At 42.7% G+C, this 14,516-nt stretch overlaps 1 protein-coding gene and 1 pseudogene across 2 annotated transcripts in view; both read right to left on the bottom strand.

Annotated features, from left to right (window-relative positions):
* Nucleotides 1-812, bottom strand: part of Mtx2 (metaxin 2) — a 61,507-nt gene extending 60,695 nt beyond the window's left edge. Inside the window, exon 1 of the mRNA XM_032903514.1 lies at nt 582-812. Within this exon, the coding sequence (XP_032759405.1) occupies nt 582-621 (40 nt within the window). The 5' untranslated portion in view covers nt 622-812. The remainder of the gene's footprint in view (nt 1-581) is intronic.
* Nucleotides 813-9,495: 8,683 nt separating this feature from the next.
* LOC116900840 overlaps nt 9,496-14,516 on the bottom strand; it is an 11,605-nt pseudogene continuing 6,584 nt past the window's right edge. The window contains exon 2 of the transcript XR_004387955.1: nt 9,496-10,017. The product of XR_004387955.1 is annotated as a ubiquitin-60S ribosomal protein L40-like (transcript). The remainder of the gene's footprint in view (nt 10,018-14,516) is intronic.

Genomic DNA, 14,516 nt, shown 5'->3' with positions numbered 1-14,516 from the left:
AAAAACTTCAATATGAAATACATATATAAAATCTATTTACAAGCTGGAACCACAGAGTCAAAGATGCCTACTTTCTTTAAACTGCCTGCAAATTAAGAATAGTTCAAGAATCCTACAGACTTTGCAAATGGCTTGGAGAAGAACTTCGGAGACCCATCAACAACAACAGGTAAAGAAGGGCGGCTCAAGAGGGACAGTCTTCTTAAACTTGAGAACCCAAGACCAGAGAGGCTGCCCCTCTCCCACAGAAGCCTTGGGGGAGGCGAGGGCTGAACCTGTAGCCACGCCCCCACCTCAACGCTAACCCCCGGCCTCTTCCACACACAAACACACACAAACCGCTGCGACAGGGAACAAAGCGCAGCGGAGGGAATGTGGACAGGACTCTGCCCCCGCAGGGTGACCTTGGCCGTGTGCCCTCAGTTTCCTCATCCGGAAAGTGAGGCCAAGCCTTATGGCCGCCTCCACACGGGCTGTGGGCTCAACACCCTCCACCCACGGCTGCGGGGAAACTCCAGCCCTCTCCCCACGCGGATCCCCGTCGCCTTCCCCGTCGCCCAGTCTGCGCCCACACGCGTTACCTGCGATCTGGGAGACGAACGCTTCCGCCACCAGAGACATGTCGGCTGCGAGGCGCTGCGCGCGCGCCTGAGCTCCGCGGCCCTCGGCTCCCTCCTGCGCGACCTCGGCGGCCCGCCGCAGGTAACGAGCTTCGCTGGGCCAAAGCTCAGACTCGCCGAGCTCACTTCAGCAGTAGCGGCCAGGCCCACAAGGTTACCGCCAGGCCGACAGAGGACTTCCGGCGTCGCTGACAGCGCGCACTGGCACTTCCGGCTGCTCCGCCCCGCGCGCTCGGGACCTGTGAGAGCCCTTGGAGATCAGACATAGTATCTCAGGATACATGTTTATGTACCTGTAATGGCGTTTTTGGATTTTATTGCAACCTTTCAGCAATTCACCAAACAGAAACAAGTTTAAAGAGATTAAAGTGCCCGGTTTGGGACTACTGAAGCCCCAAACCCAGGAATTGGCTCAATTCCACTAACTTCAGGATTTGGGGTCCATAGACAGATATTAGTGTTGGTTATGTGTTCAAATGCGCTAGCCAGAAGGAGGTTCGTGAGCGGAGACATAGTTTAATCTTTCAACTCCAAGCATCCAAAATGAAGCTTGGAGAACAAAACACTTCAATTACTTGTTTCTGAGTGTAGAGGGAACAGTAAAGGAAGGGCGCGAGTCTTTCCTCTTGGCCTAATCATTTTTTAAATTATAGGTTGCAATTGCAATTGACGAATAACCATAAACATTACAGAATTAGCACAAAAATTACACTTGATTTTCAGAGATCATTTGGTGAGCCAAAGCGCCCTTTCGCTGATGAGAATGTGGCTCAGAAGGGTGTGTGTGTGTGTCAGTGTGTAGACCCAAGACAACTTTTGATATTTAGTTCTCTCCGACCATGTGGGTTCCAGGGATCCAAACTCAAGTCATCAGGCTTGGTGGCCTAGCCCATGCATACACTTGCATCAGCTTGTACTGGCCGGGTCAGTTCCTCTTCAGTTGTTCCTTTATGTTCACAGATCTCTGACCCTCCATTACAGTTTATTGTCCATATTTCTGTTCATTTGCTTAAGTAGCAGCATATTGTTTTCTTAGAGATGCCAAATAGATTACCACACACTGGGTGGTTAAAACAACAGATGTGTTTCCTCTCTAGTTCTGAAAGCTAGAAGTCTGAGGTGAAAAGTGTTGGCAAGACTATGTTTTCTCTCAAGGACATAGAAATAAATGTCCTTCCTCACTCTGCACAGCTTCTAGGATTGCCAGTGCTCCCTGGCATTCTGTGACTTTAGACAAGTCACCTCAACCTTTGTTTCCATCATCACGCAACATTCTCCCTGTGTGTCTCTGCCAAAATTCTATCTTCCAGTGAAGGCATCAGTCCTTGGATAAGGCCTTCTCTCTCTCTCTCTCTCTCTTTCTCTCTCTCTCTCTCTCTCTCTCTCTCTTTCTCCCTACATATATATATGTGTGTGTGTGTGTGTGTGTGTGTGTGTGTGTGTGTGTGTATTCTTAGTTTTATTTGCAAAGTGCCAATTTGCAGATAAGATCACATTCATAGATACCAGAGGCTAGTATATAGAAGTCTTCTCAGAGGACATAAAATGGTAGAAGGTTTTGAAGAGTAAGCCATAGAAGTATTGGTAGCCCCCACAGCAAATAAGAAGCTTGTTAAACCAAACTTAAACTTCCTAATTTAAATAGACACAACGTACTTCTAAAAGTATCTTTTCTCTGGTTGAAGTTCAGGCTGATGTGAGGCTTATAGAGACACAAGGAAGATAGTAGGCTGCCCTGGTTTGTGCTGAAGAAGAAACACCAACAGTGTATGTGGTGTCCAATTTCCTCCTCATCCTGAGGTTGATACTGACCCAGAGATATGAGCTGTTCTAGGTATCTTCCTGCCAATCAACTTTCCATTCTTGTCCTCTACACAAGGGACTTTATGTATGGCTTTGAAAAACTGAAAGTCTATTATCACACCGAGTTGTGCTAGCCTCTTCTATCTGTTGCCTTTCTGAAGCTACAGATGCTATGTTCTGACTATTTCAGACAGATTTAGTGTGCTGTCCCAGGACTTGACTGTGAAAACCATAAGCAAGTATAAGGGGTAGAGGTGAACCCCAAAATGGAGAAGGCTAGAGCCAGAGACTGGAAACACATGCAGAGAACACAAGTGAGACAAATGGGATGTTTCTGCCTAATTTCAGTCAAGTCATGCTACGCAAGGAACATGGATAAAATGGGATTGAGATGGCTCTGAAGCACTGGGTTAAGACACTCCTGCCTTTGCTACTACAGCAAGTGTCTTCACCTGTCATCGATGCTAGAAGAAAATATCTTAGATTGGTTAATTTCCCACCACTCACACACACACACCCCTCCCCCCCCCTTTCTTTCTCTCTGAAGCAGCATCTTTCTACACAGCCCTGGCTGGTTGTCCAAGAACTATGTAGACAAGCTGGCCTCGAATTTACAGATGTTCCTGCCTCTGCGTCTGGAGCGCTGGGATAAAGGTGTGCTCCACCACACCTAGCTGGACTGGGTCATTTATAAGCAGCAGATTTATTGCTCATTTTGAAAATCTCTTAAATCCAAAGTCAAGGCTGCAGTAGATCCTGTGTCTGGTTTGGAAGGGAGGACTAGTAAACGAAAGGCACTAGATCCCACGAGTCTAATCGTTTTTTTAATTTATAGCTTACAATTGAAAAAAATATAAATATTACAGTATTAGAAGTGTAAAGTTACACTTGTTAAAAAAAAACACCATTTTTACAAGTGTTGTAATAAGGGGTTTTATTCCATATGTGAGGAAGGAACCCTCCCAAAGGCCTCTCTCTCTTAAATACTATCATATTGCTGATTGGGTTTCGACATTTGAGTGTGATGGGTACCAGCATTCAGACCACAGCAGCCAGCCTTTTAAAAAACATTAAAAATGAGGGCTGCTGGGGTACTGTCTGTGCTTGGCCTTTTTTCTTTTTTCTTGTAGCAGAGGATGCTGAGCCCTCCACAGCATATGGATTTACTTTTTCCTCTTTGACTGACAGTTCCTTTGCTTCCCACACAAACAAATTTAGGCTGAGGAGAATGTGTAATGCGGGAGGTCTTTATTACTAAAAATTAAATCCAATAAGATGCAGATGTCTTGACGGTGCCCACAAACAAGCCTGCTTTGTAAGAAAGAGCCAACTGGAGAAAATATATTTATGCATCTGTATTAGAACAACTGGCAGATTTAAAACTGAAGATCTGTTTAAGATCACCACAATTAAGGGAAATACAAGAAAACAAGCCACTGGAATTTTTAAGAATCAGGTTATAAAACAAAAGTGCTGCAGAATCCATATGTTACTAAGAAGATATTCTCACAATTACTGAAAATAAATTATTAATGCAGGACATTAACAGTCTTATTGTTTGCCCTAATAAAATCACTTACTTGCCAAATTATTCTGTCATAGAAAAGTTGCGAGTCTCTAACCTAGATTTTGTGCTACTGAGTTACATAGCAAAAAAACACTCGATTGTTGAATTATGTAAGCATTAAAATATTAGGACTTTTATTTATATTTCATTTTTCTGACAAAATATTAATACTTTAATGTAAGTGTTTTCGAAGGATGTCTGCAAGAGAAAACTCTTATCAATAATTCCTTCAAAAGGGTCTGCTTTGGTAGTAAAATAGTAAGTTCCAGACTTCTCAAGTTAGTCCCCTCCTCTACCATCAACAGATTTAATTATGGCCAATTCATTTAGCCCAAATAGGATGTTATACAATTAAGAGACAAAAAGCTATAGATAACTCCAAACTACTCCAAACAATTTTTCTCTTTCTTCTCTTTTCTTCTTTTCTATAATTTTTTTTAAGTTGGGGTGAGTCAGATCTTGATATGTATCCTAGACTGTCCTCTTCAGGTGCTAGGTGGCTTGCGCCATCATGCCTAGCTCCACAAAGATGGTTAAAGGATCTAGAAATATAATGGTGGCTCATCCGTATATCTCTTCATGACTTTTCTCTCCCTTTTGGATACCTAAGGAACGTAACTGACCAGGGCTATCAAGTTTATTCCTTTTCCTTCGACTTTCTGATCGTCATGTCTTCTAGTTAAGGCATACAATGTTATATGAACTAAAAGATTACTGACTACACTTGAGAAATAGCTACACGATTGATTGTTATGGGCAAAGAGTTTTCAAATATTAGCAGGGGTTTTTTTTGTTTTTTGTTTTTTTTTTTTTGTTTTTTGTTGCTGGGGACCGAACCCAGGGCCTTGCTCTTGCCAGGCAAGCGCTCTACCTGAGCTAAATCCCCAACCCCCGCAGGTTTTTTTTAATAAAGTAAAATGCTAAGTTTCTAAAACATTCTTCTAAATATCTTCTCACTCACTTCCCTAAGTTGTTATTGGGAGTTAAGTCTTTCTGTTTTACTGACTACCATTTGATGTCTTAGTGATGTCTTATCTAAAGTCACAGGAACTATGTTAATTAGGACTTTTGTGATTGCAACTTATAAAAACAATCAAACCTAAACTTAAGCAAGTTTAAGTCCATTGGTCTATTGTGATACAAAGGATAAAGCAACAATTCACAGACTTAATGAAGGCCTGTTGGAACCATCCTCATCTCTGTTCAATTTTCTTCTTTTTATCTAAAAGTGAACCTTCTCCAGGTAACAAGAAATGGCTGCTAGCAACACCAACTTGACATGCTTCCAACTTGTAAGTTGCCCTAGAAGAAATGCAGTCGTCCTCACCTGCATGTTCTCACTCCCACTTCTAGCACTTTGTCCAAGTGATTGGATTGGATGGCTGAGCAGGCTATGGGGGTGGGGCAGAGAACCCTGTTACCAGGGAAGGAATGAGGGGTGCTACACTGTGGCTATCACTTGTTTTGGAACTTAGATGAGTCATATTTTTCATTTCTGTAAAGGGAGCCTTAAATGTAGTGATTCCTTAATTGCTCTCTCTAGCACAGGGGAGGGAAAGAGGGATTCAGGTGATTGTGTTAACTAAAAGGAACAGAGCTAGGGATGTCTGCAATAGAATAACATGTGTCATCCTTAGATGTGTGTCTGACCCTTACAGACCTAGCTAGCAAAGACATACCCTCCCTAAATCTATAATTAGCATGTATAAAGTCCATATAACAGCATAGAAAACAGCATGAATGGTATATAACAGCGAGAAGACAGTGTGAATGGTGTAATGTTAAACAAAAAAGCAGCAGAAAAATATATTTTATTGTGAATTTAATTATGTAAAGACATAGTTATAAAAAGTGCAATGATTTTTCTCAAAAATCTTGTTATGGAAGGGATTGGGATTTGAGTGTTTTAACTCTTTGCTCTCTTCTAAATTTTCTGTAATATTTGTTGTGCCACTTAGAAAAAAAACTGTTTTAATCAGACACAGCAGCACATATCTGAAATCTTAGCACTCAAGAGGCTGGGCAGGAAAATTGTGGGTTCAAGCCCACATGGAGCTTCATAGGAAGATCCAGTCTCAAACACAAGCACAAAACCCTCTTCCATCACGGGCTAGAACGCCTTTGAAGATGACTAATATGAGAAGTACTTAGAACATTCCGATTCCAAGTCCTGCCAGACACAGGTCTCATTAACTGAGTTGTTGAGACAGCACCTTAGAGTAGTTCCACAGCAGAGATGCCCTGCTACATAAAGAGCAAGAGAAGAACACAAAGGAGGAACAGCATCCAAATCCTTCTGTAGACTCCCTACCAATATAAGGGCAAGAGTAATGGGTTGATCTAGAAGTACACAGGCTTGTAAACCAGTGTAGACACTCTTGCTTTTGGCTGTGATCTGGTGTGAATTGTAACTCTTAACCAAGTTGTCATGATTTACCTGTTGGCTCCTTAACAAGGCTGAAGGGATAGTAACGATGACTAAGGTACTCACTCGCAAACAATGGCGAAAACAATGGTTTCCACAACGTATGTGACACAGTTGGTGAGGAGGTGGTCCTCTAACACTAAAATCTGAAAGCACACAGCACTTGGAGTCCCTCTGGAGAAAAGTCCTGTGATGGAGAAATAGGCCACCTCTGATGTAAAGCTGGCAGCTAGAAGGAAATGCAAGATAACATGGATACCATGTTTCCTTTGCCTTCCAGTCAGATCTGTGTTAGGGCATAAAGATTCCTTTACTCTCTCATTCCCACTTTGGTGCTTGGCCCTCAGATAGATTCTAGAGCTACTAAGGGAAACAAAATTTAGTGTTTGCTCTGTATGTGCTTGCAATCCAATTGAGAAGTTGGAGACACAAATAGGTCATTTCCATGCAGTGGAATGAGTGTTAAAGAAAATGTGAGCCCATGCAAGTTACAGGCAATGTAGCCTAAGAAATGGTTAAAGCTGTCACAGTGTTGCAAAAGCTAGCACAGCTCCTGCAAGTGAAATGCCTTTGCTAAATACAGATGCCCTACTGAAATTTGGTATCTTAAGAACTAAGTGCTTGGCCTTGTAGGGAAAGCCTTTCAGTAACCGGAAAGGGTATCAAAACCATAGCCTTTGTGGAGAGAGTGAACGACTTATTTTGACACACTTCTTGAACCTCACAATCCCTCAAAGGCACAGCACGCTTCTATTCATCATAACACTTTAGGGTTTTTTCCTTCCTCCATAAAATGAAAACATCACACCCTCTAACTCTTCAAAATCAATGAAATCACTTTAAGATGATGATCAGGTGAAATATTTGGTGTCTTGCCAACTTTTTAAAAAAAATTTTTTTTCAGAAATAAAATACAGAAACTCAAAAGAAATAGAAAAGAGCCAATCTCAGCTAGAAGCACCCACCTGCCAATCACAGCAATTGTTCCCACCTTCCCCCTCTGGGATCTTTTTAAGTGACTGAATATTTCTCCTTTGAAAGAGAAAGTACACTACACGAATCCACACAGACTCTATCCAGATCCTCTTAGTTTTGTGTATATTTTATGGCAAGAAAGACCCTAATTTTAAGTTAAATACTCCGCCTCTGATGTTGTTTGTCTGTTGCCTCTGGTGTTTTTAAAGTTGCATTTATAATATAAGTAGTATTGTACAAGACAGCAGTCAGGCTACCAGAGGTCTACTACTTCAGTCAGGCAACAGAAGCAGGGCTCTCACAGCTCATTGGTACGTCATTCCAAGGCTGAAGAATTTTAAAACTGGGAGTCGCATTTGGTGGCTTTGAATACGCAGGAGGTGAGGCCATAAGAGAGTGATTTTAAAAACAGCCTAGGATATATACCAAAACTCTTGCCTCAAACAAAAAAGCATGATCACGCACAGGCACACATGCACAAACACATATATATCACAAGGAAACCCATCTAATTGTTTATTAACCAAAGATTTAATAGAAATGCATAAAATATATGAAAAAACCTCAAAGGGGACCTTTTGCTAGCTTAGGGAGAGATAAAAACCATTCATTTCTCCTGAGTAGTTTCCTCATTTAGCTTTCTCCAGAAGGTTTGTAACTACAGTCCCATGAGGCAGAGAAAAGAGCACCCAAGAGTCTATGTCTGTATAAAAGTTGCCAGCCCAGAACAATGGCCAAGCCTGTAACCCCAGAACTCAGGAGACAGAGTCAGAGAACACTGAGTTCAAGGCCAGTTTAGAGTGCATAGTGAGACTTTCTTAAAAAATAAAAAATAAAGCAAATCAAAAAGATTTTTCATGTACATAACATAAACACGAAAACAATTGTGGTCTTGAAACCAGAGTGAATAAAGAGAATATCTGAAAAAACAAATTCTAATAAAATTAGTTTGATCTTTATAGCAAAATCAAGACCATATAATTAGATTGCATATACCTCTTTAGATAAGCTTACATATAAGGCACACATATATATTTCATAATATCCGTTATCATATTAATGAGCATTGCAACAACAAGGCTTTTAGAAAAAGTAGGCTTTTTGTCAACCTGAAATCAGCAAACTGATGAGCGTGGTGCCGCGCGCCTTCGACCTCAGCATTTGGGAAGCAGAGGCAGGCAGACCTCTGTGAGTTCAAAGCCAGGACATCCTGGTCTACACAGTGAGCTCCAAGATAACAGGGTTTCATAGAGAAATCCTATCTTAAAAAAAAAAAAAAAGAAAACAAAACAAAAAAACGGTAGCATGCCAGCCCTGCCAGGTTTGTTGTAGTAAGAAAATACATACTTTAAGTATGAACCAGATTAAAATACACCAAAATGAAACAAAAATTTGAGTATCAGTTTTCCTGATAATTTATTAACCTTAATTCTTGAGTATTTACATACTTACTACTGATGACTAAGATTCTCTCATAGTTTATCTAATTAGGTTTCCGAGGGTAGTTATAGGGTTGGTTTTATTTATATATCTATTGTGTGTGTGTGTGTGTGTGTGTATGTGTGTGTGTGTGTGTGAGTGTGTATGTGTGTGTGAGTGTGAGTGTGTCTGTGTATGTGTAAGTGTGTGTGTGTGTTTTGCCTGTATGTTTTCTGTGCATCATGTGCGTGCCTGGTGCCCTCAGAAGAAGGCATCAGATTCCCTATGGCTGGAGTTACAGATGGTTGTGAGCCACCATGTGGGTGCTGGGACTGAAGCCCAGGTCCTCTAGAAGAGCAGTCAGTGCTCTTAACTGTGGCGCCGTCTCTTCAGCTCCCTATTTTTAACTTTTTGAATTATATGTTTGTATATCTGTATCTCTCTGTCTCTGTCTGTCTGTGTGTGTGTGTGTGTGTGAGTGTGTGTGTGTGTGTGTGTGTGTGTGTGTGTGTGTGTGTGTTTACATGTGTGTAGCTGCCCTCAGAGTCAGAGGAGGTGTCAGATCCCTTGAGCTGTAGTAACAGGTGATTGTGAGCCACCTTACTTGAATACTTGGAGTGAACGTGGATCCTTCTCAAGTGGGTCCACACTCTTTTTTTTTTTTTTTTTTTTTTTTTTTTTACTGCTCCAGTCGATGGAAGGGGACTTTATTTGGTCCCGGGGTCACAGGCCAGGTATGGCCCAGCTCTATTTGACCTTCTTCTTGGGGCGCAGGTTGTTGGTGTGGCCGCACTTCTTCTTGCGGCAGTTGACTGCACGGGGGTGCAGGCGTGCGTAGCACTTGCGGCAGATCATCTTGTCACAGTTGTACTTCTGGGCAAGCTGACGAAGGGACGGCTCGATGATGCCACCGCGAAGACGCAGCACCAGGTGCAAGGTGGACTCTTTCTGGATGTTGTAGTCGGACAGGGTGCGGCCATCCTCCAGCTGTTTGCCAGCAAAGATCAGTCTCTGCTGGTCAGGGGGGATGCCTTCCTTGTCTTGGATCTTGGCCTTGACATTCTCGATGGTGTCACTGGGCTCGACCTCAAGAGTGATGGTCTTACCCGTCAGGGAAGATCTGCATGTTGGCGTCTGCCGCTCGGCCGCCTCGTTGAAGAGAAAGAGCGCGGTCCACACTCTTAACTGCTGACACATCTCCCCAGCCTCTATGCGAAGGTATGTGTTGGCTTGTCTTACAGTTTATAGTCCTGATACCATTTTCCACCCTAGTGTTTTCTTTCCTTACCCACTTCGGTGTTACATATTGCTCATACACTATATATCTATATCTCACTCTTCAGATTCTACCTGTGGTTTCTCTCACAACCTGGCTGAAGTTACTTTTATTTATCAGGGAGTTGGATGTGTGTCTCATTACCATAATTCTAAAAACCAGTTACAGAAAGATTTTTTGATAATGACATGTATATTTGAAAATATCATAATGAAGCCCTTCATTCTATATGTTAACTCTTAAGATTCATTAAAAAAAAAAAAAACCAAAAAGATTGATACAGAAGTATCATTGCCTTCTTGTTCTTACTATGCTCCCTGCCCCCACTTCCTGTCTCCTCCCTGCAGTAACCAGTCTCCTTTTCTGCTTTATCTTCTTTGCATATCTTTAACACCAATGAGTAGATACAAAGTTTGTTTTCTTAAAAATCCCTTTCTCTTTACATGGAGTCCTTTATCTTCTCCAGTGTCTTTCTTCCCTTGTAATTTTTGTTTTGCAGTGTTGTCTTGACTATTCTGTGTGTTTATTCTTCCACACGACCTTTGCATCAACGTCTATAGCTGTTTTTAAAAGCCTCTTGGAATTTTTATTGGAACTGCATAACTCTATAAATGGATTTAAGGAGAATTGGCGTCTTTATAATGTTGACTCTTGTGGGGCAAGAACAGAGGACAACTCTTCACTTGCCGGCCCCTGCCTCGCAGGATACTTGAAGATGCTCGCATCTAGGCTGTGTGTTTGTTGCTATGTTTACATCTGAGTATTTAATCTTCTTTATTGCCACTAAAATGGGTTTTTCCTCTAACTTTGTGGGCCAAAAGTGATTGTTGTTCATCTATACAAAGGCTATTCACGTTTGGCAATTTATTTCACATTTAAAATATTAATGACTTTGGTGACCAAATAGTACTGACTCTTGGTCATAAAAACAGACATTAGAAATAATATCACATCTGCCGCCACAGTCCTGTACCTTCGACACGTTTCACAGGCGTGTACATAAACAACGTGTATTTAAACAACTCATTCCCCGGTACCCAATCAATGAAAATGTGAGTGAAGCTTTTACTTAATATTTATAACTGCATTTTGTGCCCAAACCCAACATCCTAGCAACAAGTCCTCGAGGGGAGGAAAGGGGTGGCTTTCGTAGGAAGAGAAGCACAGATGTGTTAAATTGGAGGAGCCAGCAGGACGTACAAGAGAAACTGATCTGGAACCCTAAGAAAAGTTAGGAGTCCTAGTTTCCTTTCCAGTTGCTGTGACAAGAAACTTAAGGGAAGAAAAGGTTCAGTTCAGCTCACAGTTCCAGTTCCAGTCTGTCATCTTGGGGAAACCGAGGCAGGACTTGCCATAACGAGCTGCATTAAGCAGAAGCAGAGAGAAAACGAATGCACGCAGGCTTGTGCTTAGCTCACTTCCTCCTTCCTCACAATGTCCAGTTCCCCAGCAAAAAGGATGGTGCCACCCACCTTTATCCTGGGTCTTCCTACCTCCATTAACACAACCAAGGCAACCCTCAACATGCCTACCCAACCTCGACAATTCACCCAGACTCTCTCCAGGGGATCCTAGTTTGTGTAACACGGGCAGTTAAAAGTAACCACCACACAGGAATGGTTTCTCCAAACCTGTGTCTAAGTGAGAGTTGAAGTCAGAAAGAAGATGTGATCCCCGAGGATGAAAGAATAGAAAAGCAAACAAATACACAGAGAACACCCGGGCAGGAACAGAGCGGAAAGAGGCAGAGAAGCAGTAAAGCAAAAGCCAGGAAGAAAGAAAAGCTTAGAGAATGAAAACAGGCCTTTCCAGGAAGACTTCAGTAACAGCAAAGCAAATGAGTGTAGTCAATGTAGTCATGGTTGACTCAAGTATTTTTATTACTTTTTTTCTTTTACAGTCCAATGGTTTCCTAGTCTGTCCTCCCACAGTTGCTCATCCCATTCCTCCTCCCCCATGTCTCCAAGAGGATGCCCCCCACCAGGCCCCACTTCAACCACCAGGATCCCAGACTTCAGTCCAGTAGTTGAGTATAAGTATCTGCATCTGTCTCAGTCAGCTGCTTGTTTGGTCTCTCAGAGGACAGCCATGCTAGGCTCCTGTCTGTAAGCACACCACAGCCTCAGTAACAGTGTCAGGTCTTGGAGCTTCCCCTTGAGATGGATCCCAAGTTGGGCCAGTAACTGGACCTTCACTAACCTCACATTCGATAGAGGGCCAATATCCAAAATATATAAATAACTCAAGAAGCTAACCTCCGAAAGAACCAAACATCCCAATCAAATAATGAGGTATAGTGTTAAACAGAGTCTTCACAACAGAGGAATCTCAAGTGGCCGAGAAGCACTTAAAGAAACATTCAAAGTCCCTAGTCATCAGGGAAATGTAAATCAAAACAACCCCAAAATTCCACCTTATACCAATCAGAATGGCTAAGATTAAAAACTCAGGTGACAGCACATGTTGTCAAGGATTTCCATTGTTGGTGGGATTGCAAACTGGTACAACCACTATGGAAATCAATCTGGAGGTTCCTCAGAAAATTGGAACTAGATCTAACTGAAGACCCAACTATACCACTCTTGGCCATAAACCCAAAAGATGCCCCATCATGCCACAGGAGCACGGGCTCTACTATGTTCATAACGGCCTTATCTGTGATAGCCAGAAGCTGGAAACAATTCAGATGTCCCATAGTAGAAGAAAGAATACAGAAAATAGGGTTCCGAACCATATACTGGATACTCTCTGGAATTCTTATCAGCTATTAAGAACCAGGACATCCTGAGTTTTGCAGGCAAATGGATGGAACTAGAAAATATCATCCTGAGTGAGGTAACTCAGACCCAAAAGAACATGCACTGTATGTACTCACTAATAAGTGGATATAAGCCAAAAAAAGTACAGAATACCTAAGATAAAACCCACAGATCTCGGGAAAGTTAACAAGCTGAAGGTCCTGGCGAGGATGCCTCCATCTTACTTGGGAAGGAGAAGAAAGCAATGGGGGGAAGGGAAGTGAGAGGGAGGGAGGGTTGGAAGAGGGGAAGGGGATGGAAAAAGAGGAACATGATCAGGTATGGGGGTGGGGTAGGAGACAGGAGAGAAGCCCTGGGGGCCAGCAGAATGAATGGAAATATGCAACCTTGGGGGTTGGGAGATAGGGGAGGAGGCTACAGAAAATACCAGAGACCTGGGAGGTGAGAAACTCTCTCAAGACTCAAAGGGAGGGGGGACCTTAGATGAAATGCCAAACAGTTGGGAAAGGTAATAGAGCCCACCTCCAGTAGAAAGACAGAACATCAAGTGGAGGGATGGGATTGCCATCCCACAGTCAAAAACTCTGACCCAGCATTGTTCCTGTCTAAAAAACTGCAGGGACAAAAATGGAGAAGAGACTGAGGACTTGAGTATTTTTCTTTGAGTAGCTTTGTGCATTCTAGTTCTTTGGAGGTGATATTTCGTATTCAAATAACGTGGGTTGGGGAAGTGGTTCAGTGGTAAGCACTTGCTTACCAGACAAGCCTGGCCATCTGGATTCCCAGAACCCATCAAAGCTGGACCCAGTAGTGAAACAGGCAATGGCCTGACAGGTACCTAGGGTGAGGCAGAAACAATGATGGAGCTTTTCTTCATAAATACATTAGAAGAAACGATAGCTACAGTGGAAGCCAGGTAGCAAAGAACTGAAGGGACTTACCACAGATGTGCTCACTGAGACTCCTGATTCACTTTTTTTTTTTTTTTTGTAGTGTATTGTTTTATTTTTTTTTAACTTTTTTTTTTTTTATTAACTTGAGTATTTCTTATATACATTTCAAGTGTTATTCCCTTTCCCGGTTTCCGGGCAAACATCCCCCTCCCCCCTCCCCTTCTACATGGGTGTTCCCCTCCCAACCCTCCCCCCATTACCGCCCTCCCCCCAACAGTCTAGTTCACTGGAGGTTCAGTCTTAACAGGACCCAGGGCTTCCCCTTCCACTGGTGCTCTTACTAGGATATTCATTGCTACCTATGAGGTCAGAGTCCAGGGTCAGTCCATGTATAGTCTTTAGGTAGTGGCTTAGTCCCTGGAAGCTCTGGTTGCTTGGCATTGTTGTACATATGGGGTCTCGAGCCCCTTCAAGCTCTTCCAGTTCTTTCTCTGATTCCTTCAACGGGGTCCTATTCTCAGTTCAGTGGTTTGCTGCTGGCATTCGCCTCTGTATTTGCTGTATTCTGGCTGTGTCTCTCAGGAGCGATCTACATCCGGCTCCTGTCGGTCTGCACTTCTTTGCTTCATCCATCTTGTCTAATTGGGTGGCTGTGTATGTATGGGCCACATGTGGGGCAGGCTCTGAATGGGTGTTCCTTCAGTCTCTGTTTTAATCTTTGCCTCTCCCTTCCCTGCCAAGGGTATTCTTGTTCCCCTTTTAAAGAAGGAGTGAAGCAT

This window comes from Rattus rattus, chromosome 5, assembly GCF_011064425.1.
Source record: "Rattus rattus isolate New Zealand chromosome 5, Rrattus_CSIRO_v1, whole genome shotgun sequence".
Classification (NCBI taxonomy): Eukaryota; Metazoa; Chordata; class Mammalia; order Rodentia; family Muridae; genus Rattus; species Rattus rattus.
This window is presented reverse-complemented; position numbering and strand designations above follow the sequence as displayed.